This window comes from Mytilus edulis, chromosome 1 (genome assembly GCF_963676685.1).
Source record: "Mytilus edulis chromosome 1, xbMytEdul2.2, whole genome shotgun sequence".
Taxonomy (NCBI): Eukaryota; Metazoa; Mollusca; class Bivalvia; order Mytilida; family Mytilidae; genus Mytilus; species Mytilus edulis.
Window position 1 is genome coordinate 44,070,286 of NC_092344.1, and position 26,942 is coordinate 44,097,227.

At 31.0% G+C, this 26,942-nt stretch overlaps 1 protein-coding gene across 2 annotated transcripts in view; it reads left to right on the forward strand.

Annotated features, from left to right (window-relative positions):
* The window catches only part of LOC139512559 (TBC1 domain family member 30-like), a 71,857-nt gene that overhangs the window by 20,294 nt on the left and 24,621 nt on the right, over positions 1-26,942 (forward strand). The window contains exons 1-6 of one of the 2 annotated variants that reach the window (XM_071300270.1): positions 1,207-1,333; positions 9,636-9,763; positions 12,426-12,551; positions 16,163-16,348; positions 24,350-24,518; positions 25,279-25,450. In XM_071300270.1, the coding sequence (XP_071156371.1) occupies positions 1,252-1,333; positions 9,636-9,763; positions 12,426-12,551; positions 16,163-16,348; positions 24,350-24,518; positions 25,279-25,450 (863 nt within the window). In that variant the 5' untranslated portion in view covers positions 1,207-1,251. Of the gene's footprint in view, positions 1-1,206; positions 1,334-9,635; positions 9,764-12,425; positions 12,552-16,162; positions 16,349-24,349; positions 24,519-25,278; positions 25,451-26,942 lie in introns of those variants that run through there. The other variant, XM_071300259.1, reaches the window with a different exon arrangement.

The window sequence follows — 26,942 nt, forward strand, 5'->3', positions numbered from 1 at the left end:
ACCTGCTTTATATAGCAAACTTATCAACTTAAATGATTCCATGTTGAAGATGAACTTGGTTTTCGAAATTAGATCATTGTAGAGGATAGTATGGTATCTCTTCTTTTGAGAAGCTAATTTTTAGCTAATTCATTTCTGGCACAGTTATGAGGCCGTGAACTATTTTTTATGTCTCCATGTCTTTGATTACTTCGATTCATGTCCCACGCTGATTAATAATTCCTTTTGCTGTTGACAGTTTTACCCGAGGTGAAAACAGAACATCAGTTCGAGAACCGAGTGTCATAAATAATATACGAAGCGTAATTGTTAAATAAAGTTAGAAAACTTAATCACGTATGTCGCGGTTGACAAATTCCTTTGTGTCGCTGGAAGTACTTACTGTTTTCTCTGTTAAAGGGATAAGTTCTTTAGTTGGCAGTTTCTAGTGATAGTGTTGATTTTGTTTTTGAAAATATTGTGAAGATTAAAATAAACTGAAAATGTCAAAATGCATAACCATGGTTACTCACACCGACGCACTTTTTCTTGAACGGAATTTGTTTTATCGATTAGAAAATTAGACTCTCTAATCAATGGTCACCTCCTACGATCTCTTCAAATCATTCCAATAGTTTTATAATATTGGAATTTGTTTCCCACGAAATAATTAGTTTATCAGTCATTATTCATGTTGACTATGACATTAAGTAGTACTCCGAACAGGTAAATGCTACCCGGCCTTTCGGAATCAGATTGACGTAAATGAATAAGATCTAGGTGTTTGTACGCTAATTCTACAGTGTTGTTACTTAATGGTGTTGGCATATTGATTTGGATGTTTTTTCCTATCACAAAGGAGTTCAATATTCCAACCCTCAGAACTGTTTGATGACAAAGACTTTTCATCATTTGATCAGTAAACAACGAAAAATGTATTTACATTTGATATTATTTATTGAAAAACTGCAGGCTTGATTTCTATTGTTACAGTTGAACAGACTTTTGATTAAATCGTGGACAAGGAAGTGTATTTACATCTTTATGGAATATTACTTTAATTATAATTCAGAAATACAGTTTGGGAGAAAATCAATGAGTTGTTCCATTGGAAATCAACGGGATATAACTTTACCGATATTTTTGTTTGGAGTTTTTGTTTGTTCTGCTTAAAAGTAACATGTAACTAACTTGAAGCGATGATCAAAGTTGATAATCAATAGGGAACTGATTTAATTACCTTTTTCATTCATACTCTAAAGAGGATTTTACATGAAATTCGGAAAAATGAATATTTTCCAAAGTTTTAATCAAGTTCTTTCCCCGAAGCACTCCGAGAAATCGAAAAGAAAAGGTGAGTTTTTTTAATTTTAAGACTTATGTAACAACAGAGACATATTATGCTGTCTCTGGTTACAAGTATTTGAGTCAATCAGATAAATAACATATATGTTCGTGATTTATTATAATTTGAGACTTAACACAACCTGTCTGTTGGTCTCTGGCGATATTGCAATTCTTATATCGAAATAGGATTCTGTTACTTCCAATTTTTAGACATATTTTATTTCGGGATTTTTAGAGGACTTATCTATAATTCTGTCTAGTTTAAGATAATCTTTTTTTATGCACTTATAAAATCGTTTTTACTCTAATTGATCTTTCTATATTGAATGTACTTCAGTCAAGGGTTAACGCCTAGATTCATACATAGGTATTAAAAATGTTGATGCGCGAAAAACACATAAATTTTATCAGTTATGATTTTTGAATACTAAACAATTTCGAACATACAAGTTAACTTATATATTATTTATTTATTTTGAAAGAAAATGATTCTATAAACGATATACTAATTATGCCTGGCACGTCCACAAGGAGTTATAAAGATATTATTTGCCTTTGATAGATATCTACCCATTAACCATTGAGGAGAATATCTAGAATTCTTACTTTTACGTCACAGTGAAACTTTCAAAGGATAGGAATTATTGACATAGGTCTGTTTAACATCAATATAATCACTATTTATGCTTAATCTAGAATATTGTTTGTGTATGTGGATGTTTGCTTACGGCCTAAAATTCATCCTCGGTAAATATGCATATAAATTGAATGTTTTATTTATAATATTTGTTAGCTTCGGTAAGTAACGATAATTACTAAATGTAGATAAAAGCTTTGATAAGATGCAAATATTTACAAATAAGTAAACACATGGGTGATAAATCTGATCTTCTGGTGATAAAGTTCGGGTAACTTTTCATAGATACACGATTAAGGTGATCAAAGATGTGTTATACCCTCACTGAAAATTGGGACGTATACAAACCCAATTGCAAATAATTGTGGGTACTCTACAGTATGATTATTAACACGAAAAGAATTTTGTCAAAGTTTAAAATAGAAACTAGAGTTCTATAATACGAACGACTTGTGTATGTCAAGGGTAGGGTAGCACAAACATCGTAGGTAAAGGAGTTTGACCATGGTTCAAGTCAGTATTTTATGTTGTTCCACAAGCATTTTAGCTTCTGGGCATAAGGTTTTTCCCTATGTCCCTATTAGAGTAATGGACTTGTGATTTGACTAAATGTTCATGAAGTTCCGAGAGGAAGGGGTAGAACACTGTAAACAGCATGCGAATACAAAGCTGACAGTGACCCAGTGTAGACGAAATACTTTTCAAACATTGAATTATTATTTATAGCATGTTTATGTTCTATTGTCACACCCAGAATAGGGTCTCAAAGCATGTCAACAAACTTTTAGGTTTATAGTCGCAACACAGTGATGTTCAGAATGTGTTCTTGAATGCATAGATATGTTGATGATTACAAAGTCATAACTTTGATTTCTCAAATGTTCGTCCTGAATTGATTAAAAAAAACCAACATCTTTTTAAAGGAGAAGGTCCAGTAAGACCCCTTTTTGGCCCCAAAATATAGCAGTTTTACAAAATTGTTAAAATGTAAACTTTAAGTTATTTATTGGACAGTAAAATGCTTCTGCTACATAAAAATGGGCTGTTTTTGACAAAACAATGCACATATATCGGGTACTAGCACTATTTAGGCATGCTAAATTACTGAAATCTTCACAATTCTAGCATTTTAGTTAAATTTTAGACGGTTTTCTTGAAAAACGAAAGTGGCCGCATTCGTGTTCATCCTTAATATTGAAATGTAAGTTGTATTTTATGATAATACATAACATATATAAAGGTTGAGGATGAACACGGATGCGGCCACTTTCATTTTTGACAAAAACCATCTGAAAAGTGACATTTTTCGGCATATTTGGTAGATTTTTCATATTTCAGCTTGAATCGCTGCGTTTTTTATGAATAAATCAGTTAAAATCTTTCACATAAACTAATTGATTCAAATAAAATAGACACTTAAGTGTTTAAAAAGGGGTCAAAATCTTTCTTCAGATGAACCTGAAATTTCAGGCCAAAATCGGCCCTTACCAGACCTACTCCTTTAGCATTTACTGAAACCAGCATTTACAGTTACCTTGGGCAATAATACTTTGTTTTTTACTGGGTTCCATGAAGGAGTTTTTTGAGTGGTCCATATTATAGAAAAAAAGGGATTGTAATTACTTTGTACTAATTACCAATCATTTTGGAATGAGGTTTTGAAAATAATTTTGCTGTAATCTTTAATACTTAAGTAGCAATATAAATTTACGAACAATAGTTGAGTTGTTTGATCTAGTATGCACACTAAAAATATTTTGAAATGTTCAGAGTCAGTTCCACATATCATTGAATTAACTGGATGTATTTAACCTGTGGGTATTATTAAATCCATTCCCCTCCCAACTGACCAGTCAAGTTAAACTTGGTCAGGGGAACAATCTACTCCTTTCTCCATTTCAACTGACCAGTCAAGTCAAACTTGGTCAGGGGAACAGTCTACTCCCTTCAGCATTTCAACTGACCAGTCAAGTTAAACTGAGTTAGGGGAACAGTCTACTCTCTTCCCCTTGAATTTCAACTGACCAGTCAAGTTAAACTTGGTCAGGGGAACAGTCTATTCTCTTCCCCATTTCAACTGACCAGAGTCAAGTTAAACTGGGTCAGGGGAAACTATGTGAGTACTCTATATCCTAATTTTTATGTGGGACACAAAAGGGGTTTGTCTTTATTTATAGAGGATCTTTAAAAGGTGTGTATCACATTTAAGCAAATTATTTATTTTTCTGTAGTAATACTTGGCAGATGCTGTTAGACCTGCTTGGTTTAGCTGGATTAGGGGAGGCCCTGCCAATTTAAAAAAAAAAGGGGTCCAAAAAGGAATAATACAGTATTTTGGGGTTCAATAGGGTTTCCAATTATAAACAAAACAGTGTTTTTTTATACAACTAGAATAGTCTTCTCTGTTATGATAGGCCAGGGGAAACCCTTTTAAATGGACTCAAATGAATGTTTTTGTTTCGATGTTCTAATGGGTGTATATAAGTTACATTTCAGCAGTATTATAACTGGGCAAGTTCTAGATGGGTGCAAATTAAACTCAGTGTTAATATCCTCTTTTCCCTTTTTCTGTTTGACAATTATTATTCAGATGTTGAATTTTTTGCTCTTTTTTTATGAATGCTCAATTAGTTTGCAGATTCATGGTGTGTGGTGACATTATTCAGGCAGAGTTAGTATGTAAGACTACTTTTTATAATAAATCATTTGGAAGACTCTGTCATCATCATTATCGACTTGTGTAATCTTTCTTTACTATGTTTTTTGTTGATGTATAATACTTGACCATGAGTATTAAGTTTGTCCAGTCTGTTTGTATGGCTCTCTCTGATTATTTACAATGGAACCGTATGATGTCTTTTTATATGATGTAAATCATCAATAATGTAAACAACACCAGTCTTTATAGAGTTTGTGGTATAAAACCAAAGATTGTTTGTGGTTTACTTGATGGAGATCCTATACAAAAAAAAATCATAAAAATTCTTTACTTATCCATACACATTTTATTACTAAAGTTTAAATTGGATAGTTATTTGAATATACCTAATGATTTAATCATAAATCTAATAAACTTTCAACCTGCTCTAAAGCAAGTTATTTATGGATTTCTGAATTACAATATGGCTGTTAAGTCCGAACTAATATGATAACACATGAAGCATAAAAGGATAAACTAATTTCACAATTCCTTAAGGGTCCTACAATATGTACAATGTTGTTTATTGATTTTCCAAATATTTTTTTACTTGATGTTTTTTGGTAAATTTAAATTGCAAACGCTGATTTAGGGGAGGGGAGGGGCATCCCTTTTGTGGCAAATATTTGATTGATTATATAGGGAATCACTGAAGCATAAATGGAGGGGGCTACATCTTAGGTAGTCAGTGTGTGGGCCCCCTCTTATGAGAATTTCTGGATCGGCCACTGAATTGTTTTTGCGGCCAAATATTGAAACAGAACTTTTCTATTAGAAAGTAGAAATACATAAACATGTTTTTAAATCAACTTATAGCATGTTTCAAACCTTTTAAGAGGGAACATGGAAAATAATGGCCTTTGAAAATTTGCTAAATATGCCTAATGGTAAAAGTCTGCAGGGATTTCCTTTTATCTAGTTACAAAATTGAATGTTTTTTCTCGTTTGACAAAGAAGAGTAATAACTTTATTGAATTTCAATTAATTACATTTATCTATAACGAGCAGTGGGGTTTTGACTGACAGATATTGCTGAAAAAGATAGTTCAAATTTTCTTTTGTTATTTACAATTAATCAGGTTTATTATGGTATATGAGTTTAGAAAAAATCAATTATAACATGTACATGGCTTCTCATATTAAATTAGACAATATGGAAAATAATTGAACTTGGAACCCAAATTCTGTTTTTGAATCTAAAGATTTAATTATGTATGAATACTTTCTCTAGTGACAGTCAATTTTACAGAGAAGTCATGATGGGAGAATTAGAAATTGCATAGAAGATTGTTTCTTCTTCCAGATAATAATTAGAACATTTAACCAATTATATCTTTATTTGGAAAATCAGTTTTCCTCTTGCTTGAACAGATTCAAAAAATGAGACAGAGGTATCGATGCATGGTGTTTCCGGGGGCAACGTCGTCAACAATGTATTAGTTTGTAATTAGGTCTAGTTTATGGTTAACCACAAGTGGTAGCCTAGGTCAATCATATTTGGTATGCAGTTGTATTAATAAGCACATCTCATTTTCATGAAGATATTTGGCCATGCTCCCTCAGTCATGGTCTATTGACTTTAAAAACTTTTGCTTATTTTACATGTATTGGTCTGATGATATTGTGAAGAGTTATGGTTCTTTGATTTAGAAAGTTAACTTAAATTATCAGTTTTCCACACTTTTTTTTAGCTCACCTGGCCTGAAGGGCCAAGTGAGCTTTTCCCATCACTTTGCGTCCGTCGTCCGTCGTCGTCGTTAACTTTTACAAAAAACTTCTCCTCTGAAACTACTGGGCCAACCAACCAAGATGGCCGCCATGGCTAAAAATAGAACATAGGGGTAAAATGCAGTTTTTGGCTTATAACTCAAAAAACAAAGCATTTAGAGCAAATCTGACAGGGGTAAAATTGTTTATCAGGTCAAGATCTATCTGCCTTGAAATTTTCAGACAAATCTGACAACCCGTCGTTGGGTTGCTGCCCTTGAATTAGTTATTTTATGGAAATTTTGCAGTTTTTGCTTATTATCTTGAATATTATTATAGATAGAGATAAACTGTAAACAGCAATAATGTTCAGCAAAGTAAGATTTACAAATAAGTCAACATGACCGAAATGGTCAATTGACCACTTTAGGAGTTATTGCCCTTTATAGTCAATTTTTAACCATTTTTCGTAATTCTTAGTAATCTTTTACAAAAATCTTCTCCTCTGAAACTACTGGACCAAATTTAACCAAACTTATCCACAATCATCTTTGGGGTATCTTGTTTAAAAATGTGTCCGATGACCCGGCCATCCAACCAAGATGGCCGCCATGGCTAAAAATAGAACATAGGGGTAAAATGCAGTTTTTGGCTTATAACTCAAAAACCAAAGTGTTTAGAGCAAATCTGACACACTGAATTGGTAATTTTAAGGAAATTTTGCTGTTTTTGGTTATTGTCTTGAATATTATTATAGATAGAGATAAACTGTAAACAGCAATAATGTTCAGCAAAGTAAGATTTACAAATAAGTCAACATGACCGAAATGGTCAATTGACCCCCTAAGGAGTTATTGTCCTTTATAGTCAATTTTCAACAATTTTTATAAAATTTGTACATTTTTATTAACATTTTCCACTGAAACTACTGGGCCAAGTTCATTATAGATAGATATAATTGTAAGCAGCAAGGATGTTCAGTAAAGTAAGATGTACAAACACATCACCATCACCAAAATACAATTTTGTCATGAATCCATCTGCTTCCTTTGTTTAATAGTCACATAGACCAAGGTGAGCGACACAGGCTCTTTAGAGCCTCTAGTTTCTGTCATGCTTGAATACATAGACTTGATATTTGTTATTACAAGTTATAGATCAAGTTCCAGTACAATAAATTCTTAATCATTAGCTATATAGGGGACTACTGTAAATTCAGAAATTATTGCAAGGTTTTTATTAATGCAAATAATGCGACTGGACAGGTATCGCAATATTAAGAACTCACATTCTGATAACTTAAATATAGATCTGAACGCAGTTTTTTTTCAAAATCGCGATAATTAAACTCGCATTTTTATCCATTCTTGAAAAATCGCAATAATAAATGCATGCAATAATTTCTGAATTTACAGTATATTATTTGCCGTGCAATACTCTCAGAATGCTTATTCCTGTTAAAAATAGATTCTAAATAAAAACTGCTGAGGTTTCAATAACTTCATTACTTGAAGTTGATATGTGCTCTGAAAAATATGCAATATTGCCATTCTTGAAGTAAACAAGGTACTTATTGTACTTATATGTCTTTCTTATGTTTTAATGTTTAATCCCACATGACCATTTCATTGCACTGGCAGTTTTATATAGTTTCTTGTAACATGCAATCATATTTTCCAATAATCCAGTCAAACATAATACAATGTACAAGATATGGATAACAACCGTTTTGAAAGGATAAGTTAGAGAGTGAATCAGACATTTGATTTGATTCTAGGTGGAGGCCAAGAAATAGCAATGGATGCAGATTAATATTTCAAGAGTATATTTTTATTTTTCTGTTAAAACAAATCTTTTGAATAAGTTGTGAATTTGTTATAACTTGACTATTTGTTTCTTATTAAAACAAAAAGTTGATATACATGTATTAGCTCACATAATACTTTTCTGTCTTTTAGCAATGGCAAAAGGAAATAAAAGTCAAAATAACATGATAAAGTTGGTTATAGCATACATGTTCATGTGCTTGTTTTGATGTGAGTGCTAAATAGTTGTCCAGTAGAAATTGCAAAGAAGACTTAAGAATATAATTATTTTTATAAAATAATTCTTATGGATTTAGAAAATAAATTGGACTTAGATATAAGAATGCTACATTCTGTTATGGAAAATTTTATTTTGCATTCTAATAGAGAACATCTTCTGTAGAAAAAAAATGACACCTGTAATTGAATGCTTTTAGTTTAAAACACAATTTTGAGTCTTCAAACCCAAACCTAGTAATGTTCAAGGACATTTTTATGATACAGTATAAAAGAAGAGATGTTATTGACTGTTCTGTTTACTGTTTGTATGTCTTTTGATACTTGCAAATAGAAAAGGGTTGAAATCAATTGATCTTTAGTTTATTGTTTTCAGTCATGTGAAACTCTGGTTATAAAAGCAGTGTCACCTTTATACTACTGACTCGTATTGCTTGAAGAATAATAAAAATATCTTATGGTATTTGAAATGTTGACAGTAAAACTGTTTTGCTTGTTTTATTGTTAAATACCACTTTTGTGTTAGATTGAACTTTTATTAAAATTCTGTGTCAATATATAGAAATGTTATGTTGTTGCTGCCTCTGTTTTAATCTTGAACTGTAGTATAAAGCAACATTTCAGATCTTGATGGAATCATTTTCAGCTCTTTTTGTCACTGAATTGCTCAAACAATGTTTACACCTGTTTTTCCTAGGGTAGATGCCTTTCTTATAAATACTTTTCTGTAAATAATTTTGTATCAATTAGGGATCCACAAGAATTTGATTGATTGATTGTTGTTTGTTTAATATCCAGTGGCAAATATTTCATATTTAGCACAAGAACAAATTCAAGAATCCAATTTGAAAAAGGTACTGCTAAGTGCATTAACTGGAATGCAGGACAGAGATTTTTTGACTGTAATTTGAAGGTGAGGATAAATAGGAAAGTGTTAGAACCTCTTTAACCAAATCAACTGGAAACTCTTAAAAGAGTTGACCATACCTCAATCATTATTGGGTGTCTACTTATTCCAACATAAGAGGTTATAAATTTTATTCTCAACTATATTATTTGAAATTTGGTATTTTATAAGCATTTATGTTTTGGTAAGCTATGCGATGTAATGCCCTTTCACATGTTTTGCCTACCTGGTGCTTGGATGAGAGAACCAGTTTAATTAAGGTTGTAATTTGTGGGTTTATTAATTTTATGAATTCATTCATCTGTTCTTCATTTCTAGGGATAGATACAAGGATGAAATTCAGTATAGAGCCACCACCTGGTGACAGTGCCTTTGAACAGTGGAAAGATGCCATGAAGGCAGTGGCAAGGCTACCTATGGGTATACCAGACAGCTTTCGTAAAAAGGTAGGGAAACAATTCCTAGGAATGATCGTTAGGGTTGCAGGGTTTTCATATGAAAAGTGTGAATTGTGTGCTGTCAAATGCTATTAGAAAAATTTTAGATGGTAGTTTGCAGCATTATTTAAATGTTTATGGTATTAAAAAAAGCTAATTGCACAAGCCATCTATTTCTTTCCAAAGTAATCCTACTTAAATTTAAGTGCAGTGATATTAAATTTTAGAAGATATGACTGGAAGAAATATTCTAATATGACGTGCTTCTTTCGCTTTGTGAATAAACCTATGCTCTGAATCCAATAAAATGTGTTTGCACGTCGTATATTAACTTCTGTAGAATAATAAATTTTATCAAATTGGCATGCATTTTTATATTTCATTAACTTAAAACACTTCCAAACGCTTAAACGATGCACATGTTGCTACTTAAATTTATTTATTATGACTGTTATGTGTTGCAATTGGAAATTGACATATTTTACCTATATACGACAACTGTTCATGTTGGCTATTTATAAAAAACTTCTCCCTCTGAAAAATCACATTGCCAGTCGTTTGCTTGTTTACAAACAAAAAAGGAAGGTTCATGGTAGAGACTACACAGACGCTCTACACTTATACATATCGGACATAGAAATTACCGTAATTGTCCTAATCAGAATCTAAATAATTGATGCAAGCTATACTTTATTGTTGTTTTAACTATATGTTTTAACATGGGTAGGCATTATATTCATGTTGTGTTAGCTCTCACTATTGCTCGGGCAAAAATAGTCACGAATATAATGCCTGTCCATGTTAAAACTACAATAAAGTATATAGCTTGCATTAATTATTTCTTAAATGAATTTGAGTCATCTTGAACCAAAAAGATGTTCCAAAACAAAAACAAATATAGACACCTTATATTATAACTTGAGTTATTGTAGCAAAGATTTTTTTTTGTAAATCGTAGGATAATTAAAGGACATATAAAAATCTAAAGCTTTCTTGAAATGTTTAAGAATCTTTTAAGTAATGAATTATAGTAATGAATTATATAATGCCTAAGTCAACAGCAACAGTATATTTAGTATATGGAAAGAAGTTGATAGTATGTGCAAGAACCTTTGTATGGAAAGCTTTTATATATAAAGCCATTTATCAAGGCAAGAATGACTTGGACTTATTGAATTGGTCATAGATTGCAACAAGATTATTATGGCTTATTTGTTATTCTATTCCTCAAGGAAATACGTGAAGAACTAATGAAGTATATTTGTGAGACGGAGGTCAAAATAAGTACACAAGACTTCAGAAATATACGGCTACTTCATATGCTTGTTGTGACAGACTTTACAAATGTACACGTCACGTTTTACGTTCTTTAACCGTAATTGATTATTCAAGACAAATTGGATTTAGTTTTAATGTCAGAGCTCTTCTTTTCTAAGTTGCTTTCATTTCAAACGGAATATAGATTTATCTTCTGAAGCTTTTTCAATAAATTGTACATTACTTTAGCATGTTTAGAAAAGGAATTGAATTTATCGAATTTGACGGAATCCAAATGTAATAAGGTTGAAAGGAAAATACATAACTCAGTTGATTTGTAGGGAAATAACTTGTTAGAACCTATAAGTACTTATAAAATTAGGTGTTAAACTTATTAAATTGTTAGGACATCTGGATTAAATACCATTCAAAAGTGCAATTTTAAAATTCTAAACTTTTTAAGATCCTTATGTTATTTTTTACTTGTCCATTTTAGTATGAATAAAAGGATGATAATCATGCATATTCATGACTAGAACATTTGAGACAGCAACTTAACAACACAAAAAAAAGTTTTATTGTTTTATTGTTGGTTGGTTGGGAGGAAACATGCATTGCTCAAATAGAGCCAAGTAAAAAGAATATTAATCCATCTAAGTGCACCTTCTTTTAATATTTTAAAACAATTGCATGTAAACTTTACATCCTGTTCCAATTCTCTGCAGAAAAAGGAAAATTAACAACTTGAAAAGGTCTATAAATAATTAATGATGAAATCATTGACCATTAGCCATATAGCAGGCTACACTTTTTAGCTCACCTGGCCAAAAGGCCAAGTGAACTTTTCTCATCACTTGGCGTCCAGCATCCGGCGTCGTCGTCGTCGTCGTCGTCGTCGTCGTCCGTCGTCGTCCTGCGTTAACTTTTACAAAAATCTTCTCCTCTGAAACTACTGGGCCAAATTTAACCAAACTTGGCCATAATCATCATTGGGGTATCTAGTTTAAAAAATGTGTCCGGTGACCCGGCCAACCAACCAAGATGGCCACCATGGCTAAAAATAGAACATAGGGGTAAAATGCAGTTTTTGGCTTATAACTCAAAAACCAATTTTCAGATGAATCGGACATTCCGTTGTTGGGTTGCTGCCCCTGAAATGGTAATTTTAAGGAAATTTTGCTGTTTTTGGTTATTATCTTGAATATTATTATAGATAGAGATAAACTGTAAACAGCAACAATGTTCAGCAAAGTAAGATCTACAAATAAGTCACCATCACCAAAACACAATTTTGTCATGAATCCATCTGTGTCCATTGTTTAATATTCACATAGACCAAGGTGAGCGACACAGGCTCTTTAGAGCCTCTAGTTGTATCTCAATATTAATTCGATTGTTTCCTATTAATTAACAGGTATGGTTAAGTTTGGCAGACAATCATATACGAGAACAGAGAGTCGATTGGCAGAAGACAATGAGATTTGTGTTCAATGAAAAAAGCAATCCAGACGACAATAATTTAGGTCATCAAATTGTCAAGGTAAGTAACTATCAGTCTAGTAATATATTTTGTTGCAAGCTATTACGGTAACACAAACTTCTAATAAGGTCATGAAATAACTCTTTTGTAAGCAGCATGATAAAAAGTAATGTCTGCATTACTTCTGAAAGTCTGTCCATGATCCATCAGTCTGGCAAATATTAAAGTTTTCCACACATTTTTTCTGCCTGCTTGAACATATTGATTTGATACTTGGTGTATACTTTTATGATGACAAGTTACAGATCAAGTTGAATTGTCTGTTTGTCTGTCTGTCTGTCTGTCTGTCTGTCTGTCTGTCTGTCTGTCTGTCTGTCTGTCTGTCTGTCTGTCTGTCTGTCTGTCTGTCTGTCTGTCTGTCTGTCTGTCTGTCTGTCTGTCTGTCTGTCTGTCTGTCTGTCTGTCTGTCTGTCTGTCTGTCTAGTAAAACTCATAATATAAAACACACACATTTTTATTCATTTTCTAAAACCAGACACACCAGAGAAATCAGACAGAATATAACATATTTTGATTCATATTCAAAACCTGTTCTTTTTGTCCTTCAAACCTGAAGAATTTAACTCGTTTGAAATAATGGGATTGACTTGATTTCTCTGAAGGTTTGGAATTTTGACTTTTTTTCAAAATTAAAAGGGTAAATTTGTTGTTATTTGAAGAAACTGATTTCAGATAACATTACTTGTATGATATTGGAATGATACAATGAAGAAATTACATCACGTTTTTATGGCTTATATTCTTATTTACTCAAAGCTAAAGTAATTGTTTCATAAATGTTTGCAAACCTCCGTAATAAAATTGTTTTATCTTATTACATGGAATCGGAGAAAAATCTGGTTTATATATCTCTATTCATATAGAGTTTGTTGTTTTGAATAAGATTTCACATCTATTGGATGAGTTTGATTTTGATCTAAGGATTGGTTCTAACGCTTGCAGCTATATTTGACATATCAGGTTTCTACCCTATCAACAGAAATAAATTAAGTGGGTTGAAATGTATGACAGATTCCAATTATAACCAATCTTTAACATCATTCACAGTGACAGTATAATTATAAAGATGGAGCGAAAACATGACAATATTTTCGTTCAATTTACCATAATTATCTTCACACTTTGAATTATATTTGTATCTCTTTTTAACACTGATTTACCGAAGCAAATAAATATTCCTGATTGAATGACAATTTATAAACATTTTTATTGTGAAAATTCTAATTTAGGAATAGTTTATCTAAATATATTTTTTAAGAAGAAATAAAACCATTTTTTAAAATCATAAAAATCTAGCAGAGAGTAATGATCTAGAACCAAAAACATGAGAATATAGTTCTTCAGGTTTCTGATTCTGTTTGCATCTTGATGAATCATTACCCAAACTGTTTTCGTTGTTACTGATTTTGTGAGTAAAACCTGATTGAGGTGATTTCATAAATCAGTTCACCCATCAATATTCATTTGTCCTTCTAAGGCAGTAATCAGATGTTCCTGAACTATTCATGTCTTCAATCTATAAATTGTGGTGTTTCTATCTTCATCATCAAGCAATAAGGTAGTCTTAATGCAATCCTTAAGCTATACATTTTGTAGCAGGTATAAAAATAGCATTGAAAATTTATTATCAGAATAAATAAATATTATTATGTTAATCAGAATGTTCAGGTGCCCTCTTTTTGCCAAAAAAAGACATGTTAATTTTTTTATGCCCATGAAATGAAATCATGCTCAGTCTCAAGAACCTATGTTAGTCTAGTTACAAACAGTAGAAAACATCAAGCATTACTGTGATAAGACTTTAATCAGATGAGGAATTTTCAATTGTATTTTCATATGTGGTGTACAACCCCTTTGAAAAGCTTTCTCTACATTTCCATGAGTTTGCACAGTTTTAAGCATTTATAAACAAAAGACACAGTACTGAATTCTAACATACAGCCCAAAAGTTTTGAATAAAAGATGGCATTAGTACTAAATGTACTACAAATGTAAATTTATTTATCCCATACTACTGTATGGAAAATAATAACTAGGTTCTTTGCTATTTTAAGCCTCTTTTTGAACATAAATATAGCAAAGCAAGTAATTACATTATTTATGTTATCCTTTAAGACACTATTTTATCGATAAATCGTGTGATAGTTAAAAGAAATAATTTCCGCAACACATATTGATGAATTAAATCTTGACATTTTTTTGTCATAATTAATATTATAGACTATCGCATTAGATAAAATCTTGTTAGATTGTTCTAAAGATTTGACAGTACAATACATGGCTGATTATTCTTCACGGAAACCTCTAGACAAATTTATCCTAAGGATTGTCGATAATTCCGTCATACTGTTTCTGTGTCGCAGGTGGGAGTAGCTCTATAAATTGTTCATTCATTTATAAGATTTCTAGAAAAATCTATGACGAAGGTTTGTATGGCATTGAGCCTTAAAACCATTTACAATGTTGACTATTGTTTTAATGTCGCATTAAATTAATGTTTTCCTGCAATTTGATATCTTTACGAGAACAACAGTTAAGATCAAACAGTGCAACAAAAAAATATTATTATCGGAAAAAACTATATTTCAATGCAGGAAAATGTTATGGCAATTTTAATTAAAAAGCAAATTCATATTATTTTCTATACTCTCATGACTACAGTACAGTAGCTTATCAGATTTGGAATAAAATATTCAAGGAAGATGCTATGACATCTGACAGCCTTTGTTTGACAATTGTAATAAGTCCTAAAAAGACTGTCAGTTGTCTGAGCAATATTGGACTATTGTTATCACTGTGCCACATTTCCTGACTGCTTTTAGAGTTTTATGTTTGTCTTTTATTAAACCCAGTTTCTAATGATTGGTGACATTCAGTTGTCTAATGGTATTGTTACCTTGTCACAGAGAACTCAGTAAGCCATACAGGATTTAATGAATCTTCTCGTAACCAACTGATTTAAGTTCTTCTTTAGTTGTATTCATAGCAATGCAAACTTAAGATAACTGTTCTGTATTAAAATCTGCATTACTCAGATGAAAGGGGGCATTGCATAGTGCTCTGGAAGACTTTTCTTTTTATCTTTGAATTACTTTTAGAAAAAGGTGTGTACCGGTATTTAAACTCTAGCACTATATATAAGCCACTGACAATAATCTATTTCAATGGCTATTCATTGGAAGTTCAAAGTTAGTTGTTAATTTCTGTGTCATGTGGTCTCTTGTGGAGAGTTGTCTCATTGGCAATCATACCACATCTTCTTTTTTATATTGACATCTGCTGTTGCCAAATACATAGCATCAGTAAAGAAATTTAAATATTGCAACAGTCTTATTACATGTCATGTAATGTTATACTTGTACACACATTTCAAATGTTTGAACAACAGTGTCACACTTGCTTTTTAGGAAACACCTAGTTGAACATGTAGAAACTGTCCCAGATCACCATCAGAACATTACACCAGTACAAACTAATAGGAAAGATAGCCACTTAAATTAAGATTTAGCACAATTATAAAGTGACACAAGCGACTGCTGTTATAAAACTTAAAATTTAATATAATGGTATATATGTACCGCTTCCATAAAATAACTCAAATATATTTTCAGGATTTACACAGAACAGGCTGCAGTGGTTTCAGTGGTCATGAAAATGAAGAGGATAGAGCATCATTGAAGCGAGTTTTACTTGGTTTTGCTCGTTGGAATAAATCCATTGGTTATTGTCAGGGTTTTAATGTTATTGCAGCATTACTATTAGATGTGACTGAGAGAAGGGAAGATGAAGCTCTGAAGGTAGGTGTTGGAATGGAAATTTGAAAGAAACTTAGTCAAAATTTGAAATTTAAAATACTGTAAATTCAGAAATAATTGTGTGCATTTATTATTGCAATTTTGTCATTTTATATGAATTTGGTTAAATATACTTACCATGAAATTACATTTATATTATATAGAATATGTTTGCTTTCACAACATGTTCTCATCGCAATTAACTAGGTGATTAAAAATTACATCCATGAGATGTACTCACCTACGCCATAGTTCACCTGTGTAACATACACTAGCTTTAGTTTTAATTTTTGCGTTCAAGAGAACGCATGTTTCTCGTCGGCAAGGATTTTTAACAGTTTACTGTTGAAAATCCTTATGTTTTATAAAAGACATTATTTGTTTTCGTAATATCGGTATACGATTAATTTAATGAGAATCAGAATACAGCGCTTCTGCCAAGTTTCTGATATGCACGTTTTCGTCATTTTTACAGCTTACGAGTCTGGAAATACGACGACATAGAAAATGACCTTTGTTTAGCCGCCATTTTCAAACATTAAATCGGGTCCGAGGAAAGGCAGAATTTAGCTGTCAAAATCGGACATGTTACGTGAGTGCTACGTTTTTAAAAAGACATATTTTTAAATGGATGTTTATTTCTTTTTTCACGCTCAGCTGACCGGATTTTTCACTGCATTAGAGCAATGCTACGAAACGGGTCGAGTGTAAAGTTTGGATAAAGTCGATTGTTTACAATTTGCAGTCTGTACACGAGACTGTGTAAACACATCACTATATTAAAATCAGAATTGGTATTTTGACCAGATCTGATTGTTTTTCATGTGGAAAACGTCCGTATGGGAGCGTATACCACTATTGTCACTAGAACCTCAATTGGTTCGATTGTTTACAATTTGCAGTCTGTTACGTGTACACCTGGTACACGAGACTGTGTAAACACATAACTATTAAATCAGAATAGGTATTTTGACCAGATCTGATTATTTTAATGTGGATAACGTCCGTATGGGAGCGTATACCACTATTGTGACTAGAACCTCAATTGGTTCAATAAATTTCAATCAGAAAAGTGAATCTGCCCATTTCTGATTGTTTTATTTGGAAAACGTTCCATACAGGGAGCGTAGACCAACAGTGATACTGTTTTAACAGTTGATAAATACATCACAATCAGAATAGGGATTTTGCCCACAACTGATGATGTTTTTTTGGTTAACCTTCCATTCAGGGAACATAAACCATATTTATTGAAAATAAAACGTGCTCAATGGATCACTATAGACTTAAAATAGAATAGGGATTTTGCCCAAGTCTATTTGATTAATGTTGACAGTTTTCATACAGGAAACATAGGAACTAGAACAACATGCATGATTTAGAATCTATAAGTTGCATTCATTCTAATAAAATACAGATTTGATATCTTACATAAAATTAAATCATAACTATTTATTGATTGCACATTGATATTTATGGAGCATAGAATTGCACGTGGATGATTGTTGCAAATAAAATAAATTAGAATCAGACTAGTGAATTTAAGTCCAGGTCTATCTGACTTTTCTAGACATCCTTCCACCCAGGGAACATTATGTCTACTTTTATTATATTTTAAAACAACACAAGCATAGCTAATATTTGGTTGCACATTGTTTTTTGTGATGAACCAACAGTTTAGTCAATTAACATATTTGCTCATATTGAAAATATATTGAACAAGTGTCTGGAAATAGTCAAGACAGATATTAAAGACACTAAAATGATACATTGTTATCTAGTAAAATACAAATGTGATTGTAGTTTAAGCATACCAATACATACTTCTTTTAAATATGTCCAGTTTAAATCAGGACAGTAATTCTAGAAGCCTGAAATATTTTTCCAGAACAGCAAATTGCTGTAAATATTTAATTATTTTTTACTGATAAATAATTCTCCAATGCTCTAACAGACATGGAGACAGTAAGAATGGAGCACTGTTCTAAATACAGTTGATAGCTTGTGACAACTCTTTTTACTAATATTAAATTTCATGGTCAGTTTACTTATGACAAGAAGAACATGAATATTATAAGTATGAACTGCTATAACCAATTGTTTGTTTTTGTCGGCAGTAAGGAAACAAAGGCTTTTATATGTTTTTATGTAAACATTAGATTGTCTATTGAATAAAGAGTTTAGGGGATGCCATGATGCATTTCACAAAGACTCATTCAAGGTAATGGCTTATATATTGATTACATAATTCAGAGTGTACATTGCCAATGCATTTATTAAATATAATATGTACTAATTCTGTTTTGTTTTGAGTACACAAAAAAGAGGTGATAACGTAAGACTTAAGAGACTATCTTACCCTCACTATCTGGGAATCACTGTCAAATTATACATATATCTTCCAATCATGAAAGCAAAAGGAGTTTGGATGCTCTTTTAAAGATAGAAAATTATGCCTTAATTTACATCTTAAGTTTTCTAAGCAATGCCAACAGATGGGCAAGTTTCTGCTATAAGGATTCATTCATTGGGTCTGTTTTATTCTTAATGTGAGATTGGTAGAACCCAACAGTTTATGCAATGGCTACACATTGTTTTTCCTAGAGTTAAATATTGATTCAGAATTCTGAAGTATAGAGGACTCAAATATGCTGATTTATAGAAACAAGATTATCATTAATTTGGATCTTGTAAAAAAATTAGTAAAATATTGGTAAATAAATAAGATTTAAAGCATTGTGGATGCAGGATTTATTTAAAATGCTAGACATGGTCTAGGAAATTGAAGTAGTTCTCAAGATTTGAAACTATCTATTATACAGCTCTTTATATAAACCTTTTATTTAGTCAGTCTTTACGAGATGCAGAAAAAAAGAAGAGGTTTTTTTTTTTGGAGTAACACATGATGTACCAATATAAACATATAATATATATACATTTCAATTGGTTCTCAAATTTTAGCACCAGTGTAGAAGCAGTTAATCTAACAGCAAAATGTAGGAAAAGCAATTTATTTAAAAGACTGATTAATAGTTAGCAAATAGCTTTCAATAGTCTAAGAATAGTACATGGAAGTAAAATATAGTATGATAATTCCATGATTATATCAAATCAAATGCGAGACATTTTCTTAATATTATACCTAAATATTAAAATGTCACTGTTTATTTTTTATTTTTGCTCATTATAAGCATAAAGTTACAAAAATCTAGTCTGGTCAAAGTCAAGTTGTGTATTATCTATATGCAGGAAGGTTTTCCGAATGCATGTGATTTTAACCTCGGAATTGATGGTAATTATTCACTTTTCAATTTCCATATTACCAGCCAGAATAATATAAATATATAGCATAGAGTTAGTATCTTATGCAAGAATATGCTACACAAAATTGAAATGTGTTTATTTTAAACAATTACTTTGAATTTTGATTCAATTTTGTTTTGAAAGATGTGATTATTTAAATCACATTAATTTTGTTTTTGCCAAATCTGGGGACAAATGCAAAATTCTTCTGAGTGACTAAGTTAACCAAATGACTGGGTTGAAGTCACAAAATACTATACCAACAGCTGTTTGGTTGATATATATTGAATCATATCAGAATGTATAGGATTCAGATGAGGTGAACCAAGACAGAAATAAAATGAGCATTTTTGATAGTGAAACCATTTCTGAAATAACTAAGAACACTTAAGGATACTGCAAGTTAGTACAAGTGTTTTCCATATTGCCAAACAAGTGTTTTTCTTTAAATACAACTATAGAACTATATTTGACAAGTTGCATTTTAGTATTTCTGATAGCGAAATAATTTCTGAAATTAATATAAACAATTATTACATTGGTTGCAATGAATTACATTGATTTCCCAGTTAGATAAAAACCGATAATTTCACATGTGAAATAAACGTGGTTATTTCACTCTCTGACGTCATACAACAATAGGCGTTGTCAAGACGTCGATAACGTCGGATCAAAACAAATTGTCAGTGCGTAGGAAAAAGATATAGTTCCTTACATTTTCTACATTAATTTCATAAAAAAAAAAGCCATTTGCCAATGTAATAAAAAGAATAACTAATCGCCGTATTTGAATATCAAAAATAAGACAACTTGTGACCGAACGCCGCTATGGATTAAACTCGTGCTGCGCACTCGTTTAATCCATGCGTCGTTCGGTCACGCGTTGTCTTATTTTTGATATTCAAATACGGCGATTAGTTATACTATAATTATCAAGAGCAACATACAAGAGTTGTTCATTATGTCAAATTTTTGTTTTCTTTAAATTTGGAACTGTACATGGCAAGATATTCTAGAAAGTTAACCGTTGTCAAATGTTAATTAGAAATATCAAAACATTTTATTTTAGACAGATTTTTCATAGCTGGAGAAAATCATCTGTTAGCATTCTTTTTGGACTTATAAGGACAACAATCATGGCTTTAATTCAGCTCAACATCCAAATGTTCTGTGGAAGCAGTATATCAATGGAAACATGTATACTGAAACATTTCCACTGATTTGTCTATTTCTGTATTTTTACACTTGAGTAGTCCAATACAAAACAAAAATATTGGTCATGGTTGAAATGGTAGACATTGTATTCAAAGGTTCTACCACTCATAGAAATTTTATCAGATTTTTTAAATTTAGTCAGTTTAGAGAATTGTTATTATACAATAGTACAAGACTTCTCTTGATGAAAATATTTTATTTTAAATCTATAAAATATTAAAAGTAGTATATCTAGCAGAGAAGCAAATTCTCAGGGACTATAACTTTAAAAAAGTTTAAAGATTAATCCAGATTTAGCATAATCATGAAACAACTTTGGTTTGAGTCTTTAATAAACTTTGATTGTATTAAAAGGACACCTATTTACAAAGTATATTTTAATTGATTATAATTCTTTAATTAAGTAGAAAAGAATTTATTTCCAAAGATGTGATATTGATCAGGTTATCAAAAGATGACAGCAATCAGAAATATCTGTTATTATATTAACATAGAGAAAACAATGGAAAGTTAAAGAAAGGTAATAATGTTTCCAAATAAACTTAAGTTTCAAAGTGGAAAGTAATGAAATTAAGGTTGGATTAGTTCTTGTCGATTTGTACAAGCAACAAGAACAACCTATTCAGAAATAAATGCTTATTTACTGTTGCATAAATATTACAACACATTTAGCTCATAATGAAGGAGCTTTAATATAATTATTTCTATACTGACCTGCAGATTATTTATTCATCAGATATAGAAAGATGGGGTATATATACATGTGAGTGCCATTGAGACAACTCTACATCAAGTCTATTAATTTTGCATACTTGTATTTATACAATCTGCAAAGTTTGCCATTGATACATATAGTTATGCAGCATAGCTTCATTGTATAATAAATTCAGTAATTTCGGTTTTTACTAATATCCGTATTTACAAAATTTAATGGAGTTACTTTTTAAAAAATTTCACATAGTTTTTTATATGTTGAAATTGTATGTGTGTGAGAGAATTTATCCTCCACCAAATGAAATACTGCTTGTTAATCAGTAAATATTCTATATAATATAAATGTAATTTCATGGTAAGTATATTTAACCAAATTCATATAAAATGGTAATTTTTGAAATCTCAAGAAGAGATTTTATATGAATTTATAGGGTTAAATATACTTACCACAATCCACCACCACCCCTGGAATAAATTCAGTTTTTTGTTCACTTAATTGAAATTATTCAATTAAACGACAAATTAAAACTAAAGCTAGTGTATGTTACACAGGTGAACTATGACGTAGGTGAGTACATCTCATGGATGTAATTTTTAATCACCTAGTTAATTGCGATGAGAACATGTTGTGAAAGCAAACATATTCTATATAATATAAATGTAATTTCATGGTAAGTATATTTAACCCTATAAATTCATATAAAATCTCTTCTTGAGATTTCAAAAATTACCATTTTAGACTATAATGCGATTTTAATGTTTACGATTTTGAGAAAAGTCCTGTTTAATTCATGTAAACATTTTAAAATGCTAGTTTTATTTATTGCGTTTACAACTCTGTCGCATTTTTCGCAATAATAAAAACCTCACAATAATTTCTGAATTTACAGTATACACATTGTAGTCTTGTCTCCATCTACACTTAAGTTTTCACAAACATCGCACTGATAAAAAAAAAACCTGTTAGTACTTAGTAATAGACAAAAGCCTATTTTTTTAACATTGCACAGATGAAAAAAAATTGTTAGTACATAGTAATAGACATTTGCCTATGTTTATGCCCACACTGCAGAGGAAGTGTGGGGGGGGGGGGGGGGGGGGGGGCATTACGTTTTCATTTACCCATGTCCATCAGTATTCCTGTCCATAAGTCTGTAAGTCCCAAATTTAGTTACCCTCAACCAAATTTTATGAAACTTATACACAGTGCTTATTCCTACACAGGTCAAGTTTGAACTTTGGTGGCATCACTTTCATTGTTCTAGAGTTATGTCCCTTAACTTTATATGCAAGGAGTTGCATTATCTATATCTCATGGACACATTCTCCATTTATTTCTTTTTGTCTTTTTGTCTGCTTACATGGTTTTGGTGATTGCCCATTTCAGAGAGATTTAAATAACCCCTTAATGACTGTTTATAGTAATACTAACAATTATCCAAAGTTACTCTGTTTTCATATTCTATATGTCTTTGTACTATAGTATTTAGTGAATTGATTTATATCAAATCTTGTCATTATAATTGGTTTAGCATATCCTGCCTAGCTTAATTTGTCCTGTATTCTTTTATTAATATTAGAGTCTTTAATTATAAGTATCCTCTGAAATCTAAAAGTTGTTTTGGATATTACTTCTGATTCTTTTGATATTAGACTTGTTGAATATTCTAAACTATGGATTTTATCATTCTTACTTCCTTGTTTGATGTAAAAACACATTTATACTAAATCTTGATAAATTGCAGTAATTCCTTTTATAATTTTAACTGGTCAAGCATCCACAACATTAAGTCCTATGTTTCCTATGTCTTATCAAAGACTAGACATACTTAACTAACGCTGAAATGCATCTTAAGTCTATTTGTCAAATAATATCGACAGCGATCGGTTTATGAAATACAATGTTACATATAAATTAAATTGCAGAATATTTATTGACTAGGATTTTCAGTTTTCCTATTGAAGATCATAGTTTTCTTCTGGCTTCTTCCGTCAACAAAAACTGGCCACCACGTAATAGCCTAAAAGTGGCGCTTATATGACATTAAACACCAACAATCAATCAACCAATTGCAGAATGTTACAATAAAAAAACAAAAACAACTTTAAAATACAATTATTAGCCTATGAAATACAATTATCAGCTATTCAAATTAATCAAGTTTGTGTGTTTTACTGACTGGTCATATTAATAATTAATAAGAATTTTGCTTTGTTCTCTGAAACGCATGCATACCAACTCTACAGTTGTTTAGGTAAAATGTAATGAAGCAGAATTTGGAGTCAAGTTATGTCCCAATTGTCCCATAAGGAAATTAATTGAAAGTAACTACACATAGTGATGCATTAAAGTTTAGGAGTGTTGAGCATTTTGTTAGTCTTTAGAAAAGTACATTAAAAATCTAAATTAATCAAATTTATTTGCAGCATGATAAGTTAATTTGGGTAAAAAGTACATAGAACACAATATGTAAAATCAGATACCATAAGCCAAGTTTTTTTTTTTTTAACTCGCCATCCTTGGATAAATGGTTTCTGTAGAACTTCAGAAGTGTGTTCTGTATTTATAATGTCACCATCTTAAATTAAATCAAAGTCCACATCCAAATCCAACACACTGGATTTGCATTTAAGTATGGCTTTTTTTGACTGGGCTGTAATAATTTTCATCAATTTTAAGTAACAGTATTGTATTTCAACATTTTCCAACAATAATTGATTGCCCGCAAATTATAATTTATTTTCCAAACTTTATTTGCATGTATTTTCCAGGTGATGATATACATCATTGACAAAGTCTTGCCTGAGAGTTATTATGTTAACAATCTTCGAGCGTTGTCTGTGGACATGGCCGTGTTCAGAGATCTGTTGAGGATTACCTATCCAAAGTTGTCACGCCATCTGGACATGTTACAGAGTGCTGCTCAAGATAATACTACTGGTATAAGTTTAGTCTAATTATAATATACTGTTTTGGATGATAATGAGATATGCCCAGAATCTTTAAAATTTTGTAAAGTACATTTATATTCCTTCATATTTTCCAAAGAAATTTAAAATTTTATCATTTAGCTCATTAATGATATTTTTTTCTGATTTTAACAATATCTTATAATTTTTGTTGGAGACTCTGTATTATTGTATTGCTAGTCAAGTGTTACAATCTGGTCTCCTAGAGATGTATGTTTTAGAAATGAAATGTTTCCATTATCTTTTGGATTTAAAAAGATGTAAGATTTGAAATAAAAAAAAAAAAATTGTGTATTGAAAGGAAAAGAGGAAAAGACAAATTCTGATTTTTCAATTAATTCAATGGAAAAATTTCTTAGTTTCTTTGGAATCATCAATGTGATTTTTTCATTTTATATACAGCCAAATGTGAAAGAAAGATGAGAGATGCCAAAACATTCAAAATATATAAAGTCAAAAATAAACTGACTACGCCATGGCTAAAAAAGAAAGACAAACAATAGTACACAAAACACAACATAGAAAAAAAAAGACTGAGCAACTGGAACACCACCAAAAACTGGAGATGATCTCTAGTGCTCCAGAACTGTTTTTGAAGACAGTAGGGAAAAAAATAAATTTGAAATTAATATGATATGTTTTGATTTGAAATAAAACTGTATTTGGTGCACTAAGATGCTTTGTTTATGCTTAAATGTATTTTGATAAATTGTATTTTTATGCTTTTGTAGGTGCCTGTTATGAGCCGCCTCTTACCAATGTTTTCACTATGCAATGGTTTTTGACCATGTTTGCTACTTGTCTTCCAAAGGAAATTGTGCTCAGGGTGTGGGACTCATTACTATTAGAAGGATCTGAAATTTTACTTAGAACTGGCTTGGCCATATGGGGCAAACTGTCTAGGTAAGTTGGCAACATGCTTGCATTGGGTTACCAGTAGTATTACCCTTAACAACTAATTCAGAAAGACTGAAACCTTTCATTTAATAAACATTCATTATATTTAATTGATAAAACTGAGAATGGAAACAGGGAATTTGTCAAACAGACAACAATAACCATTGAATACATATAATTAAAACCTTTAAAGGCAAATTAAAGAATATGTAATCTGGGGTATTTCAAATTTTTATATGCATTTAGAACTTTATGAATTGCCCAAGAACATTGAGAAAATTAGGCATTCAATTCAAAGTGAGAATTTTGCAAAATAGGATACAAAATAAAATTCTTGATTTATATAAAATAGAATGATGTTTAAACAGGAGAGATTTTTGTCCTACTGTGGATTCAATTCCCCCCCCCCCCCCCCCCCCCCATGAGTACCAATTTGTTTGGATTGAGGAGAACTTGTAATCAGTGGATATTGAATTTTGTGGTTTTGGCAAAGTCTGCATACTGTATACTGAGACTGTATTTTCCTTGAGGAAATGTTTAATTTGTTGAACGTTTAAAAATTCATGGTTCCCCTGTACCCATTAAATACACAAAAAATGGTATCCAACAAATATTAATCAATCCACAGCATATGTAACTAAGTTGATTCATAAATACTGTATGGTAAATTAGAATATAAGAATAAGAATAAGAATATTTATTATTCCAATCAAGGGCCCTTGATGGGCAGCATAACATGTACACATAAAACAATACATCATGATTTGTAACAGAAAAACATTTTTATAAACTAAAATGAAACATTAAAAAAAAGTCCAGACAGATGTTATTATCTTCATGCTATAAAAATCATATACATTTAATTCCAGGCAGGATCAGAACCATAAAATCATAACAATTATCATTGTTATTACATACATTAATTAACATTTCGTCTAACATCCAGACATGTAATAATATAGCTCCCTAAATATTTAAGTACAGATAAATTTTCATTAGTAAATAACTAAACAAATTTTGCCTCATTTAAAAGATGTATAAAATTAGGACAAATACAGTTTATCTCCTTGAAAAATATCTCCCTATCATTTTTGTATGCTGAACAACTAGTTATAAAATGTTGTTCATCTTCAACCTGATTTATAGTACATTTCTTACAAAGCCTTTGGTCTCTTTCTATATATAATGTTTTATACCTGTCTCTTTCTATTTTGAGATCATGTGCACTGATTCTAATTTTACATATGGCACTTCTCAATTGAAAATTGTTTAAAGATAGATACATTTCTTTCGAAAAACAAGTTTCAAGTTTGAAATAAGTATCTAATTTACTACTCTGTGTATCTGTTCTTTTTGTGTTTCACAATTTTACAAAACTATAACAAAGTTTTTGCTTAACTGACTTGATAAAATTCTACAGATTGAATATACATGTATAAGCTAATCAATATGGACAGTTCCCACGCATACCATATTTTATTGTTCTATTAAGAATTGG